The sequence below is a fragment of the Drosophila miranda genome, chromosome XR (genome assembly GCF_003369915.1).
Source record: "Drosophila miranda strain MSH22 chromosome XR, D.miranda_PacBio2.1, whole genome shotgun sequence".
NCBI classification, from domain to species: domain Eukaryota; kingdom Metazoa; phylum Arthropoda; class Insecta; order Diptera; family Drosophilidae; genus Drosophila; species Drosophila miranda.
The window spans coordinates 32,726,743-32,739,081 of NC_046674.1; the positions used below are offsets into that span (position 1 = coordinate 32,726,743).

The 12,339-nt window shown below is 44.0% G+C and overlaps 1 protein-coding gene across 2 annotated transcripts; it reads right to left on the reverse strand.

Annotated features, from left to right (window-relative positions):
• Nucleotides 1-699: 699 nt before the first annotated feature.
• Nucleotides 700-3,448, reverse strand: LOC117186324 (28S ribosomal protein S30, mitochondrial). Of its 2 annotated transcripts, XM_033386955.1 has the most exons (3): nt 3,251-3,448; nt 2,700-3,156; nt 700-2,640 (listed from the first exon to the last, which is right to left on the reverse strand). In XM_033386955.1, exons 2-3 carry the CDS (start codon nt 3,134-3,136, stop codon nt 1,419-1,421), a joined length of 1,659 nt encoding a protein of 552 aa, XP_033242846.1. In that variant the 5' UTR covers nt 3,137-3,156; nt 3,251-3,448; the 3' UTR covers nt 700-1,418. The 2 variants fall into 2 exon arrangements, with proteins under 2 accessions (XP_033242846.1, XP_033242847.1); XM_033386956.1 differs by lacking the exon at nt 3,251-3,448 and having other exon boundaries at nt 2,700-3,184.
• Between the last annotated feature and the right edge of the window lie 8,891 nt (nt 3,449-12,339).

Sequence of the window (12,339 nt, forward strand, 5' to 3'; positions counted from 1 at the left end):
GTTCGAGCTAAGATTAGCTGTAGTTTTCTATCTCTTTTCTCCACGTCGCTCATGCCCCTTGACATTCCTCTGCGCTCAGTTTTGCATTCGTCTTCTCGGATCACCGGTACTTATCGAGCACCGGTGTGTAGGGTCTCGCCCTCAGAGGCAAAGTTAGGTGGAGAAAGAAGGAAAGAGATAGAGAGAGAAAGAAGCCTAACTGAAGGGGGACAAAAAAAAGACCCGGGTGAAAATGTTTAGAGCATATGACTGTGTTATGTTATTTTTTTCTTATTTTTTTTGTTTCTATTGGAATAGGCTGGATTCCTGTGACAAATTTATCTTTTGATCTGCCACTAATTGCCGCTATCTGCAGAACACTTTTTTCCCTTTGCCTCCTCCCCTACGAACGGGGTATGGACGCATACGCGGAGCGATGTATCAAACCGACGCGGTTGCCGTCTGCCGGGCACTAGTTGGCCTCTCCTTTCTTACTCGCCAAAGTGCTCCAAAGCGACGACCCAAAGCTCCGGCGATTTCTTTAAACTCCACCTGGTTGTCTCGGAGGACGAGCCTCCTCCAATTTCCAACCTAGGGCAAATTGCACACACATGGAACCCACATTTATACACATTCGCTCAGCTTCTTTATCTCAACTTACCCAAACGGGTGCCGCGTCGAAAGTGTGTATATCACGAACTAAAGCCTCACTGCCTGGTATATATTTCACTTATTTTTATTGGTTTTAATGGGTTTCTCTCTCTTTTTAAATTTTATAATCAGGCTGCCACTTCAGAGGGTACTTGGTGAACACCATTTAACGCTGTCGACCAAGCTTGGAATGCTGCAATGGCGTCCCAATGACATCTATATAAAACTTTTCTTGTCGAACTTCTACTTCGAACCCGCTCTCCTTCGATGAGGAAGTTTGTCCTGGCTCTGACCCACTCTCTGATCCTGGCCCTCTTTGCCAACTATTAAAGAGAATTTTCTCTTGGCGCTCGTTAGACGGTGCCTAATTTTCGGCGGACCCCAAAATTCCTAGGCCTCCTTACAGCAGCTACAAGCCTCACCGTACATCTATTTAAAATATCCTACGTTTATTAATCTTTAATATGTACCAGAATTTTTCTTACAAATACTACTGTTAGGAAAAGCCATACGACTACTATTGAGAATCAGAAATATTTTTAACGTTAAGATGTCTTCCTCTGTTGCTTCTTTTACTGCCATTGTACTATTAATCTGATTGCGCTCGTGGGCCGTAGATATATCCTTAAAACGTAGTAAGCGTACATTCAGTCAGATTGAGACGGAATGTTTGACTCGGCTAATCAACAATGTTTGGCATAATTATTAAATGCGACTATTTCCGTGGCTGGTGTAACAAGAACCATTTTATTTTTTATTAAAAGAGGTAAACAATTTTCTAGTACCACTTAGGGGTAAAATGTTTTCTTAAAGCGGTCTTTACGATTCTTGCGGCCACCCAGTCGCACCGCCCTCGGCAGGTATTCTTTGTCGTGTTTTTCAAGCGTTCGACGCCAAGGGTTTAATTCCAACTCAAAGAATCGTCGTTTCGCCTCCATGGCGCGAGTCTTATGGTCGATCTTGTATAACTTTTCCCACAAGTAGATCTCGGGCAGCTCAAGGTGACGGGGTCGCTTTGAACACAAGTATTTGAAAGTTTTGTCAATAAAATCGCGCTGGTGTTTATTCTCATAGTCAGAGGTGCGAGCAGTCACATACGGGTGGAGCTCGTTGCCTATTCGCTCGACCTTGGGGACGTTCATATACACTCTGAGCAGCTGCTTCAGTGTAACATCATTAAAGTCCACACACTTTCCTTTTTCTGATATCTCAGCGTAAAGAGGAAGAGGCGGTGTACCTCGACAGAAATTCACTCGGGGATTTTCGTTCACTTGGTTGCTGTGCAGAAGCAGCGTGTTTAACTGGTACTCGTAGAAACTCCATTCTCGACCATTTGTGATCACAGTTTGGGTGTTCATAGGGTAAGTGAGGTCGTTATAGGTATTGAAGCCGTTGTAATTGGCTTGCGCTAATAGCCATGCGTATGAAGACTTAATAGCCAGTGCATGAAGTGCTTCTTGTAGGTCGCGATCCCCATATGCCTTATGACGCATCTGGAGGGATGCTCTCGATTGAAAAGAGAGTAATCCAAAATTTGCCCCGTTAGCACTGGGCCAATAGCCGGGGACATTGACTGCATGCTGGTACGAGGTTCTGTAGCCCAAAGTTCGGGCATCATGGTTGAAGCGTGGTAGGTGTCGGGCGTGTGGGTCCATAATTTTACTTTCCCCTTCTGTCATCCACGGGCACAGCTGCTGACGATGACGGAGCGACAAGTAAGGAGCCCCAGTGTATTGGACCAATCGGTCGACGCTTTCACTAGCTACATCTTTTTGCCAGTCCCGACCTTTTTTCGACTTTACCACATTTTTTGGAGGATCCACGCCGCCAACTGCCCAAAAGGCCTCGTGGCGTGGATTGTAGTCCACCTCGACACCATTTAGATGCGGATAGTCTGCGCTGAGTATCTGCAGTAAAGCTCTGTTTAGCTGCTCTACAATAATTTGAGTCAGCTGTCGTTCGCGGTTAACAGAATCAGAAGGCGCAACGTCGGGCAGCGTCGCTTGGTGGCTACATTGAATTTTTGGGAGCTCATATTAGTTTAGAAGAATTTAATATATTAAACTTACTTGTAGAAGTCATGTGCCAGTTCCAGAGCGTCAATTATATCATCGCGGGCCGTCTTTAGAAAAGCATCTGAACTAAATTCCGACGTCTCGTTTTCATCAGCAGATAATAGCGGCAACTCTTTTAGTACTGTGCGCGTGTAATGTTGCGTGACCGGTAATGCGTTGTATGGAATTTTGTTGTCGTTGAAGTCGACAACTTTGTATCCATAATAACGAGGCATATTAACTTTGATGATTTTTTCTTCTACTGTCGGCACTTGACGAATTTCTTCATGCCAATCATTAGCTTCTCTGCGCTTTAGCGCCTTGTGTGTCAGGTCCCGAATTGGTGGATACTCCGGTTGGCATGAGTATTCATTACTTGTAGCAGACGTTGCCTGGGCCACAAATCGAATGTACGATGCACGCAACTGATTCACACGAGTTAACTTTAACATGCTTGCAGGCACCGAGTTTTCTTTTAAAATTTTTATAATTAATGAATGCTGCGGATCGAGGTTATGTTATGACATCGAATAGCGATGTTTTTTTTTCCTCGATGTGTAACTTACCTATGTCAAGTGCTAAAGTTCGTATTCCACTACAATTCAATTAAAATTTGCGACACCATATATAATGACCTTAAGGAAAAGCATGCACTCTAGGTATACGCTTTAATTTATATTTTTAATCGATCTGGCATCGCAGCAACAAAGGAACGAAAACATCAAACCACTAAATGTATCTATGTGTTTGTGTTTCGTAGTATACCGGTATCGAATTGTAGTAGAATACGAAAAATAGATGTGGATGAACATCGATAATCTTTACTGTCGACTAGTCTGATATCTATAAATGAAAACATGTATGGTACTCCTGATATTGATGAAACCACTAACCATGTTGTCTTCAGCTTTTTTGTGAAAACATATTGTGCGTGTAACACATTCAATGCGTTGCTCTGCTGGCTGGTTCTTGATGACGCGCCGGTACCCGAACGCCAGAGCCGAAGACCCTGGGCTTCAGTTTTCTGTGTTCGATGTGCGACATATTCATCATATGAACTGGCACATCTATATACTGTATGGTTAAAGTTTCCGGTAAGATTATTATTTTTTATGTTAATGCACATACTAGCTCAAGATAAATCCAAGTGAAACAATATTATACATGAAAAACAAACACAGCCGTGTCTTAGCTTGTGGATGTGTAGGTCGTGTGCGCTAAGAATATAGAAATTAAAATATTTTTGGTTCGAGTTCTATACTAATTTTCAACTGCGGAGGAATCACAACAAAAAATCAGGTCTGTATATTTTGTTATTGAATATTTGATTAGCTGGTCAACCCAACGGTGAAAATGGCGCATCGTTGGTGGCGTTTGGCGCGAAAACACAAGTAAAATCATCACTTAAATGCAATATTTTTTCTATAGATGAATGGGATAGAACCAATAACTATTCCTTAAATAGATGTGCCAGTTATGTAATGACGAGGAAGAAGAGGAATCAGTCCCTCACTTCTTCTGCTATTGCCCGCCCCATGGAACTCGTCGCCTTCGTCCTCTCTGGGTCCCTTTCCTCGTAGACATTTCGGACCTTTCCAAAATCAAACCAGGGACTTTGTAAACAAAATTATCCTAGCCTCCGGATGGGCCCTTAATCTACAACAGTTTGCTCTCTACGGTCTAGGTAGTGAAAAGGGGCACAAGACCACGCGTCAACACAATGGAACTATAACAGGTCCAAGAGAGCGATTTATCGCCCCTCCCCGGCAAACGCCATAACTTAAGCTAACCTAATGTATGGGTGCACACGCATTCTCACATTCTGCATGCAAACTTTAGGATTTGCGGACTATTTCGTTTTCGCTTCTACTTCTTTTTGAAGAAGATTGCCCCACAACATCGGAATAACTATTCATTTGTATATGCTTTATATGCTGATTTTGTTTAAAATGTTATATTTTGGCTTGTTTCCCGGTGGGCAACGCTGGATAACTGGCGATACCAGGGCTGGGTAGTTCCCCTTGCCCAAAAAATGTTAGCAAACAAAGAGACATACGACCTCTCGGGATTCAAAAGAAACAAATACCCTACAATACACAATAAAATATCAGCCAAAGAAACCCAAAAAGGACATTAGGCAGGAGAAGATGATGCAGAACTTAATCAGCACCCAAACGAAATTCCAGAACGACTTGTTAGAGGTTTAAAAAAATAAAAATATAAAAGGATTTAATTTTGTATTACGGTCTACACAATATTTTGCGAGTGCAGATCGTATCTGTTCTGCTGACTAATTAAAGTCAGCAGAACTCTTGCTGCTATCGAGCTGTTCACGCTGATCATTTGTTGCAAGCTCCCAATTTTCATTAATCGCGCTGTTGTGCATATTTAATATATTGTGTGAAATGCAACAGCACAATATTACGGCGCTATTATTTTTTATATGGTGGCTATCAAGACCATTTCCCATTAATGCTATATGCCGAAATAATTGCTGTCTTCATCATCCATTATAAGATAAAAATATTAATAAGTCTTCCGCGAAAATTTAATGTACTTGTTATTGGCATCTACAGTTTTTGACGGATGGTGGATGGTGTCAGTGTGATGATTCCCCTGGATGGACTCAGTGTGCAGAGCCTACAAACAACAATTTATGACGATAATTAGTAGATCGCGCCTAGACATATTTCAAATCGTTCAAGACCAAAAAAAGATAGAGAGGGAAATACTCCAGAAACAATTAAAAATGGAGAGAGCAGAAATACATTAGCATGGATTTGTTTTATTTTTGTCTTCATATTTTGGAGCCATGTAAAAAACTAATACAGGCAGGTTAAAGTGGAGCGGAGATGGACAATTTTGTTATAAACTTTTGGCATGATAACATTGGGGATTTGCGGGGAGCATGAAATAATTCAGTTAATGTCGGTCAGGACAGATCTCATGAAATTTTTTGGCGGCCAAGACGCCCCATCAAAGCAACAAAGCTGGACAACGCTCTGGAGATTGATTGCGTAATGCTAGAAGTCCAGAAGGAACAGCAGAAATTACAGGAGGAGCACCAGAAAACCAAGCGACAGATACTCCAGTAATTTGCGAGCAGCCAAGTCCAAACTAACTTCCAAACAGAGCTGCTGCTATTCTTAAGGAAGCCCAAAGAGTAACGTTATAGAGTACTTTTATGTATAGTTTTATTATAATCGCCAATTTATTAATTTCAACTTGTGAATTGTCACAATTCAGATAAAAACTTTGTTACTGTTGTTACTGTTTTTTGATGGGTGTTAGATGGTGGATGGTGGGAATCAAGGTTTCACATCTGTAGATTCACATCCCCCCACATTAACTTAACTCTCGATAGGTAACTCAAGCAAGTGCAAATAGCCTATTGTAGGCTCCGCACACTGAGCACATCCCCGAGGGAGCGGTGGGACTTTTTGTCGGATGTGAAACCCCGATTTACACTTGCACCATCTACCATCCGCCAAAGTAGCTGATGAGCATAAAAATATAAAGTTTTGGTTTGAATTGTGAAATGTTCACAATTTTAAATTAGTAAATTGGCTATATTAATGACTTTAAGAAAACAATCCATAAATGTACAATAAACGTTACTCTTTGGACTCCCTTAAAAATTGCAGCAGCTCTGTTTGCACGTTGATTTGGCCTTGGCTGCTCGCAGTTTTGTAAAGTACCTCTCGCTTTGTTTCCTGGTGCTCATCCTGTAATTTCTGCTGCTCCTACTGGACATCAAGCAATCTCCAGAAGATTTCACAGCTTAATCCACTTTGGTGTGGCACCTTGTTTACGGAAATAATACTAGAGCCGCAGTTTGATCTGCCCGGTCGACATTAACAGAACTATTCCGGGACCCCCGCAAATCAATCATTTTTATGGAGAGAATTTCAACGATTTAAAATTCGAACTGCTGAATATCGCATAGAACCGTGTGGTTTAGGAACTTCCCAGATGGATGGTAGAATAAATGGGAAGTTTACGGAATGGAAAAACCTTACGGATTGTGGATGGCCGTCAATGTGATTAGCCTATTACGCACCATCCCCCAACTGGATGATGGATGGTCGTCAGTGTGAATAGCCTCTAAGCGTGTGGCTACGCCCTCGAAGTCACTGCAATTTCATTTGTTCCTTCTGGCTATAATAATGATTCGATTTGATTGAGATTCTGCAGTCTAGTAAATATGGGTATTCCCTACGATTCTGCGGTTTCGCATATCTTAAGAAATGCCACAGATTTTCGTCCTTCGTGGGAGCAGTTGAAAATTTAGAAATACACTTTTAACAGGGCGATATCATAGGAGTCGGGACAAAAAAAACTACTTTTCTATCTCTTACAGTCTCTGAGATCTAGGCGCTCATCGGGACGCACAGACAGACATGGCTACATCGATTTGGCTATTGATGCTGATCAAGAAGATATATACTTTATGGGATCCAAAACGCTTCCTTCTCGGTTTTACACACATCCACTTTCACCACAAATCTAATGTATCCCTATACTCTTCGAGTACCGGGTATAACAAAATGGTGGACTTTTGAAGAAATTGTTCAATATTCTCATTATTTTTTCTTGGAAATTGTTTTTTAAAAATAAGATAATATTATTAAAAGTAATTGATTCTGCTAGGGACGATTAATGTGTATAACAGTATTTACAATTTGAAAGAAATCGGTTTAATAGATTGAATAGACCAATCACCGATACAGAAAACGATGTTTCGAGAAAAATTAAAACTAATAAAGCCAACTTGCGGCGCGATTTGGACTATGAGCTCTAACTTAATGCTTTGAGTTTTAGTCTGAAATGTTTACAGTTCTTGTTCGTCCCGAACATATTCCAAGTCTCCTCCATGGTAAGGTTCCAGTCTCTCGAGATGTATCACTTTTAGTTTCGCTTTTCGGTTGTGTCATCATTGATTCGTTCTATGATTTTATAAGGGCCCTCACAATTTTTCTGTAGCTTCGGGGATAATCCTTTCTTGCTTTGTGGATTATAAAACAGCACCAAATTAACATTGTGAAACCCTTCATTGTCCGCCTTTATCTCGAACCGCTTGAAGATGGGCATTGGCATTGGCCACCTGAATGGCCTCCACCTGGGTCTTTAGGTCGCTGATCTTTTGTGCATCTTTTAGGGCCATTTTCTCGTTGTGCTGGAGGTCCGTGTTGGTAATTTCTAGGCGCTCCTTCAGCTCCCTGATGGTCTCCTGGGTGCCGCTGCTCAATTGCTGTTGGTCCGACTGGATCTTGGACAGATCCTCCTTTAGATGCATGACTGACTGATTTAACGCTCCTTGCAGCGATTCTCCTTTCAGCTTGGCTAGAGCTTCTTGACTGGAGTGCAGCTATTGGCGGAGATCCTGCATCTCGCGCTCCTTCTGCTGCATCATCTGGCCCCAGGCATAGGCCTTAATGGTCAACTCCTACTCGTTGCTGGCCATTTGTTTGCTGAATTTCATCATCTTGATGTGGAGGCTACTCGACGAAGATAGTTATGCCTGCAGATTGGATTGGAGCTGCTCTGAGATTTACTGGAGACGTTCCTGCTACTGGGAGGCCTCCGCTCGAGATTCCGCATACAGAGAAACTTTATTGAATTTGTGATTTTACGTGTTGCTCCAAAAAACTCTCAGTCAAGACTAGATATTTCTAATCTAATCCGGCATGACAACCATAGTCAGCCTCCATTCGTTACAATTTAACAGATGTCGCAGGCTGATTTGCTTATTGATACATCAGAATAAAACATATATCAATATCAATTAGGTGGACGCATCTATTAGAAATTACAAATTGCGCTCTTTTTTCTGCGTTTGCCATTACTTCTTCGAGCATCTCGGGTGTTATAGCGTTGATTTCGCCACGAATGTTTGCCTTAAGCTGGTCTATACGCTGAGACTTGTTGGCGTAAACCATACTTTTTAGAAGGCCCCACGGGTGGCTAATCAATATCGCCTCATTTTGACAGCAGACGTACTGGCAATTTTCGTTGGCCTGTTTGGAATATTGTCGCCAAAATTGTTGTGTTATCCGGAAACAAATGTAAATCATCTTTCAAAATACGCCGCATTGTGATTTTAGTGACGGTTATGAGGCTTATGTGTCTGTATTGAAGGTTTTTGTTTAGATAAAGGCTGAAAATATAAGCAATTAAAAAAAAGCGATGTAAATTAAAAATTAAAAAATGTTAAATTAAAAAAAAAATGTCTTAAAAAATTAGGTCACAAACAAAAATAGCACTGATTAAAAAAAAAACGAGGGGGAACTTTGTGAGTTGCTGCTGCGACCGCAACTCTACATTTATAACCGAAAATAGTCAGTATGGCTACATTGAGCGACAAAGAGTGCGTGCGGGAGAGACAGAAAACGTGTCTGAACGTGTCGTCGGGCGCTGCGTAGCCACTGCAAATTGATTTGTTCCTTTTGGCTATAAAATATATATCAAATATATAAATGATCCAATCAGATCTAGATTCGGCAATCTGGTAGATATGGTCTATGGTTTCTATGATTGTGCGTTTTTAATTTTCTCGTATCTTCAATATTGTGGATGCCACAAATTTTCGTCCTTTGTGGGGCGGAAGAGGGTGGGGTGAAATTTTGAAATACACTTGTAACAGTGACATACACGGGATACAAATTGTCGTTGCGCTAGTTCTTATAGTCTCTGAGCACTAGGCTCTCATAGGGACGGACAGACAGACATGGCTCAATCGACTCGGCTATTGATGCTGATCAAGAATATACATATGTCGGAAACGTTTCTTTCTGGACGTTACAAACATCCACTTTCACCACAAATCTAATATACCCCTATACTCATTTTGAGTATCGGGTATAAAAACCAAGCCATGATATACAAGGCCGGTACCGGGACCTCCAGTTTAAATCAGGCTTCCCGGGGCAAGCGGGCTATGCCTCGGGTGACACACCCGGGTAACCAATAACACCGCAAAGGAGCTCGATACTTATTTTAAAGTACCGGAAGAACAAGACAATGCCTCTACATCAAGGCCTGGGAAACCAGGTCCAAGGAAGAAGGGGGAAAAGACTCAGTCGGTCCACCGTCTTCAAGCAGCAGACGCAGCGAGGGGGGGCCCAAAAAGGCAGTCGGGTCCTTCCAAGTCAAGCGGGTGAAAACCCACCTCAACAACCGATCGTTCGCTGAGGTGGCGAGGGAAAAGACCCTAATCGGTGTCTTGACAGGGGCGCCGAGCACGGCCATGTCCCTCGCGACAAGTGGCACCTGGTGGAGAACGAGCTCCAGGACCGGTACAGCAACTGGAGGAGAACGGCGGACCACCGCCAATATGCGAGGACGCAGGGTGGCATCAGGCAAGGTGAAAGCCATCGCCTGACAAGACGCTCGCTCTGCGGCCCTCTACATGAAGGCGGAGGCTGCCCTCAAAGAGATCTATCCAGAGGCGAAACTGGAGGCCGTAAAGCAGGAAGATGTCCCCAGCCGTCCGAGAGCCCGAGCACGGGTCTCGGCTAAGAATGCAGAACATGAAAAGATCCTTAGGTTACTGCAGGTCTGCAACCTCCACCTTCCTACAGCCGATTGGAAGGTGGCCAAGGTAGAGGATATCCAAGGACAGAAGCGCCAGATCATCCTCGTCCTAAATGAGGAGTCCGTAGAGATCCGTGTCGTGGATTATGGCTATAAAAAGGTCACTATATCCACCTACAAGTCGGATCGCTGCCGGAGATCCCGAAAGAGGGGGCCTCGTGTGAGGAGGGCAACCCGGCGTCGGATGCGGTGTCCATTATGTCGGACGACATCCAGGATGACTACGCGTTCGATGAGAGCGACCTAGCCTCGCTGGCGAGGAGGAGCTGGATTCCCCCGACAGCGACCTAGAGACAACAATGGTGGAGGTGAGCCTCAGGAATGTCACTAACGCTCCTGCAGATAAACCTCCACCATTGTACGGCAGCGTGCGCTTCTCTACTGCTCCATCTGGCCAAGGGTGCAGCCGACATAGTCCTCATTCAGGAGCCCTGGATCCTCGGAAACAGGGTCTCCGGTCTGAGCCCTGCATTCTTGCAAGAAGAGATTTGCACTTATTATTGCTCCTAAATTTCAGCAATGAAGACCATTCCGCAGTGAGCCTCGAAGGCCAGGAGCACTCACTGAGGATCTGCTCCGCATACATTGGTCATGGCCAACCGGCTTTGATCGCAGACTGTGCGGCCAAGGACATCGGCGTACTTGTGAGTACGACACCAACGCACATCGCTGCCAGTGGGAAGCACAGTCACAAACGAAAGGGGTGAGTACCTTTTCAGTTACCTTTTGACCACTCAGATGGTCTTATTTAGCCGGGGTAGTGACCCCACCTTCATTATTAAAAACCGCGAGGAGGTCCTGGGCCTCACGCTTGCCTCTCATGAGATACAGAGGAACATTGTATCCTGGAGGGTCCTGGAAGAACACTCCTACTCAGACCACAGGTACGTGGAAACTGTATTCTCCTTCTCATTACCGAAGCCAGTTCAATTCCGGAACCTCAGGCGGTCAAACTGGACTCGGTACTCCGACTACCTCTGTCGTGTTCTCTCTAAGTCCCCACCTGAGGAGGAGTTTTCCAGAGAGGCCACGACTCGTCTTAATCAGATCTTCACCGACGCCTGCAATAAGGCGCTCGATAAAGCCTGCCCCTCTGGCAATAACAAAGGCCGGAAGAAACCTGAATGGTGTAATCCGAGACTGGGGAATCTCCGGAAAGCCTCACGGAGACTCTTCAATAAAGCTAAGGCTAAAAACGTTGAGCGAAACTCGGCCGAGTATAAAGCCAGTCTGTCAACCTACAACAAAGAACTTAGGAAAGCCAAACGCACCTCTTGGCTTAAATTCTGTAGCGAAATCTAGAACAACTCAGAACTCAGAGTTCTCTCGAACACAACACCCACCATGAGCTACTTGAAGAACGCCGGCCAGTCTTGGACTACGTCCAGCGACGAGTCGCTAAATGTTCTCCTTAATACCCACTTCCCTGGCTGCGATGAAAACAGACCCAACTACTTCGCACCTCTTTCTGTCGTCTCAAACCCATCCTGAACCTGCTAAGCCAGAAGAACATTTCTTCGGCAATCAAAAGCTTTAAACCATACAAGTCTGCGGGGCCAGACGGCATTATCCCTGCCCAACTGATTCACGCGGGACAAAAAAGCCATTAATTGGCTAAAAATAATTTTCGAGAAGACTCTCTCTTCTCCCACGGGTGCATCCCTGGCACCTAGCTTCAGACCAAAGTCATTTTTATTGCCAAGGCAGGCAAACCCTCGCACATTGCCCCAAAAGATTTCATTAGTCTATCGTGTTTTCTGTATGTGTATTCCGCCCAGTCTGATCTCAGACTCCCAGCATGCCTATCGGAAGGGAATATGCCACCGAAATGGCCCTACACTCGATCATATCGATCATCGAAGCGTCCCTTAACTTCAAGGAGTACACCCTGGTAGTCTTCCTCGACATAGAAGGCGCTTTTAATAACATCCTTCCGGCCGCCATCACGGTCGCACTGATGGACCTGGGTGTTGACTCTCGGACGGTGATCCTAATCGATCAGACGCTACAATGCAGGACGGTTGAGGCATTACTGAGGACGTTAACATCCACCAGATTTTTC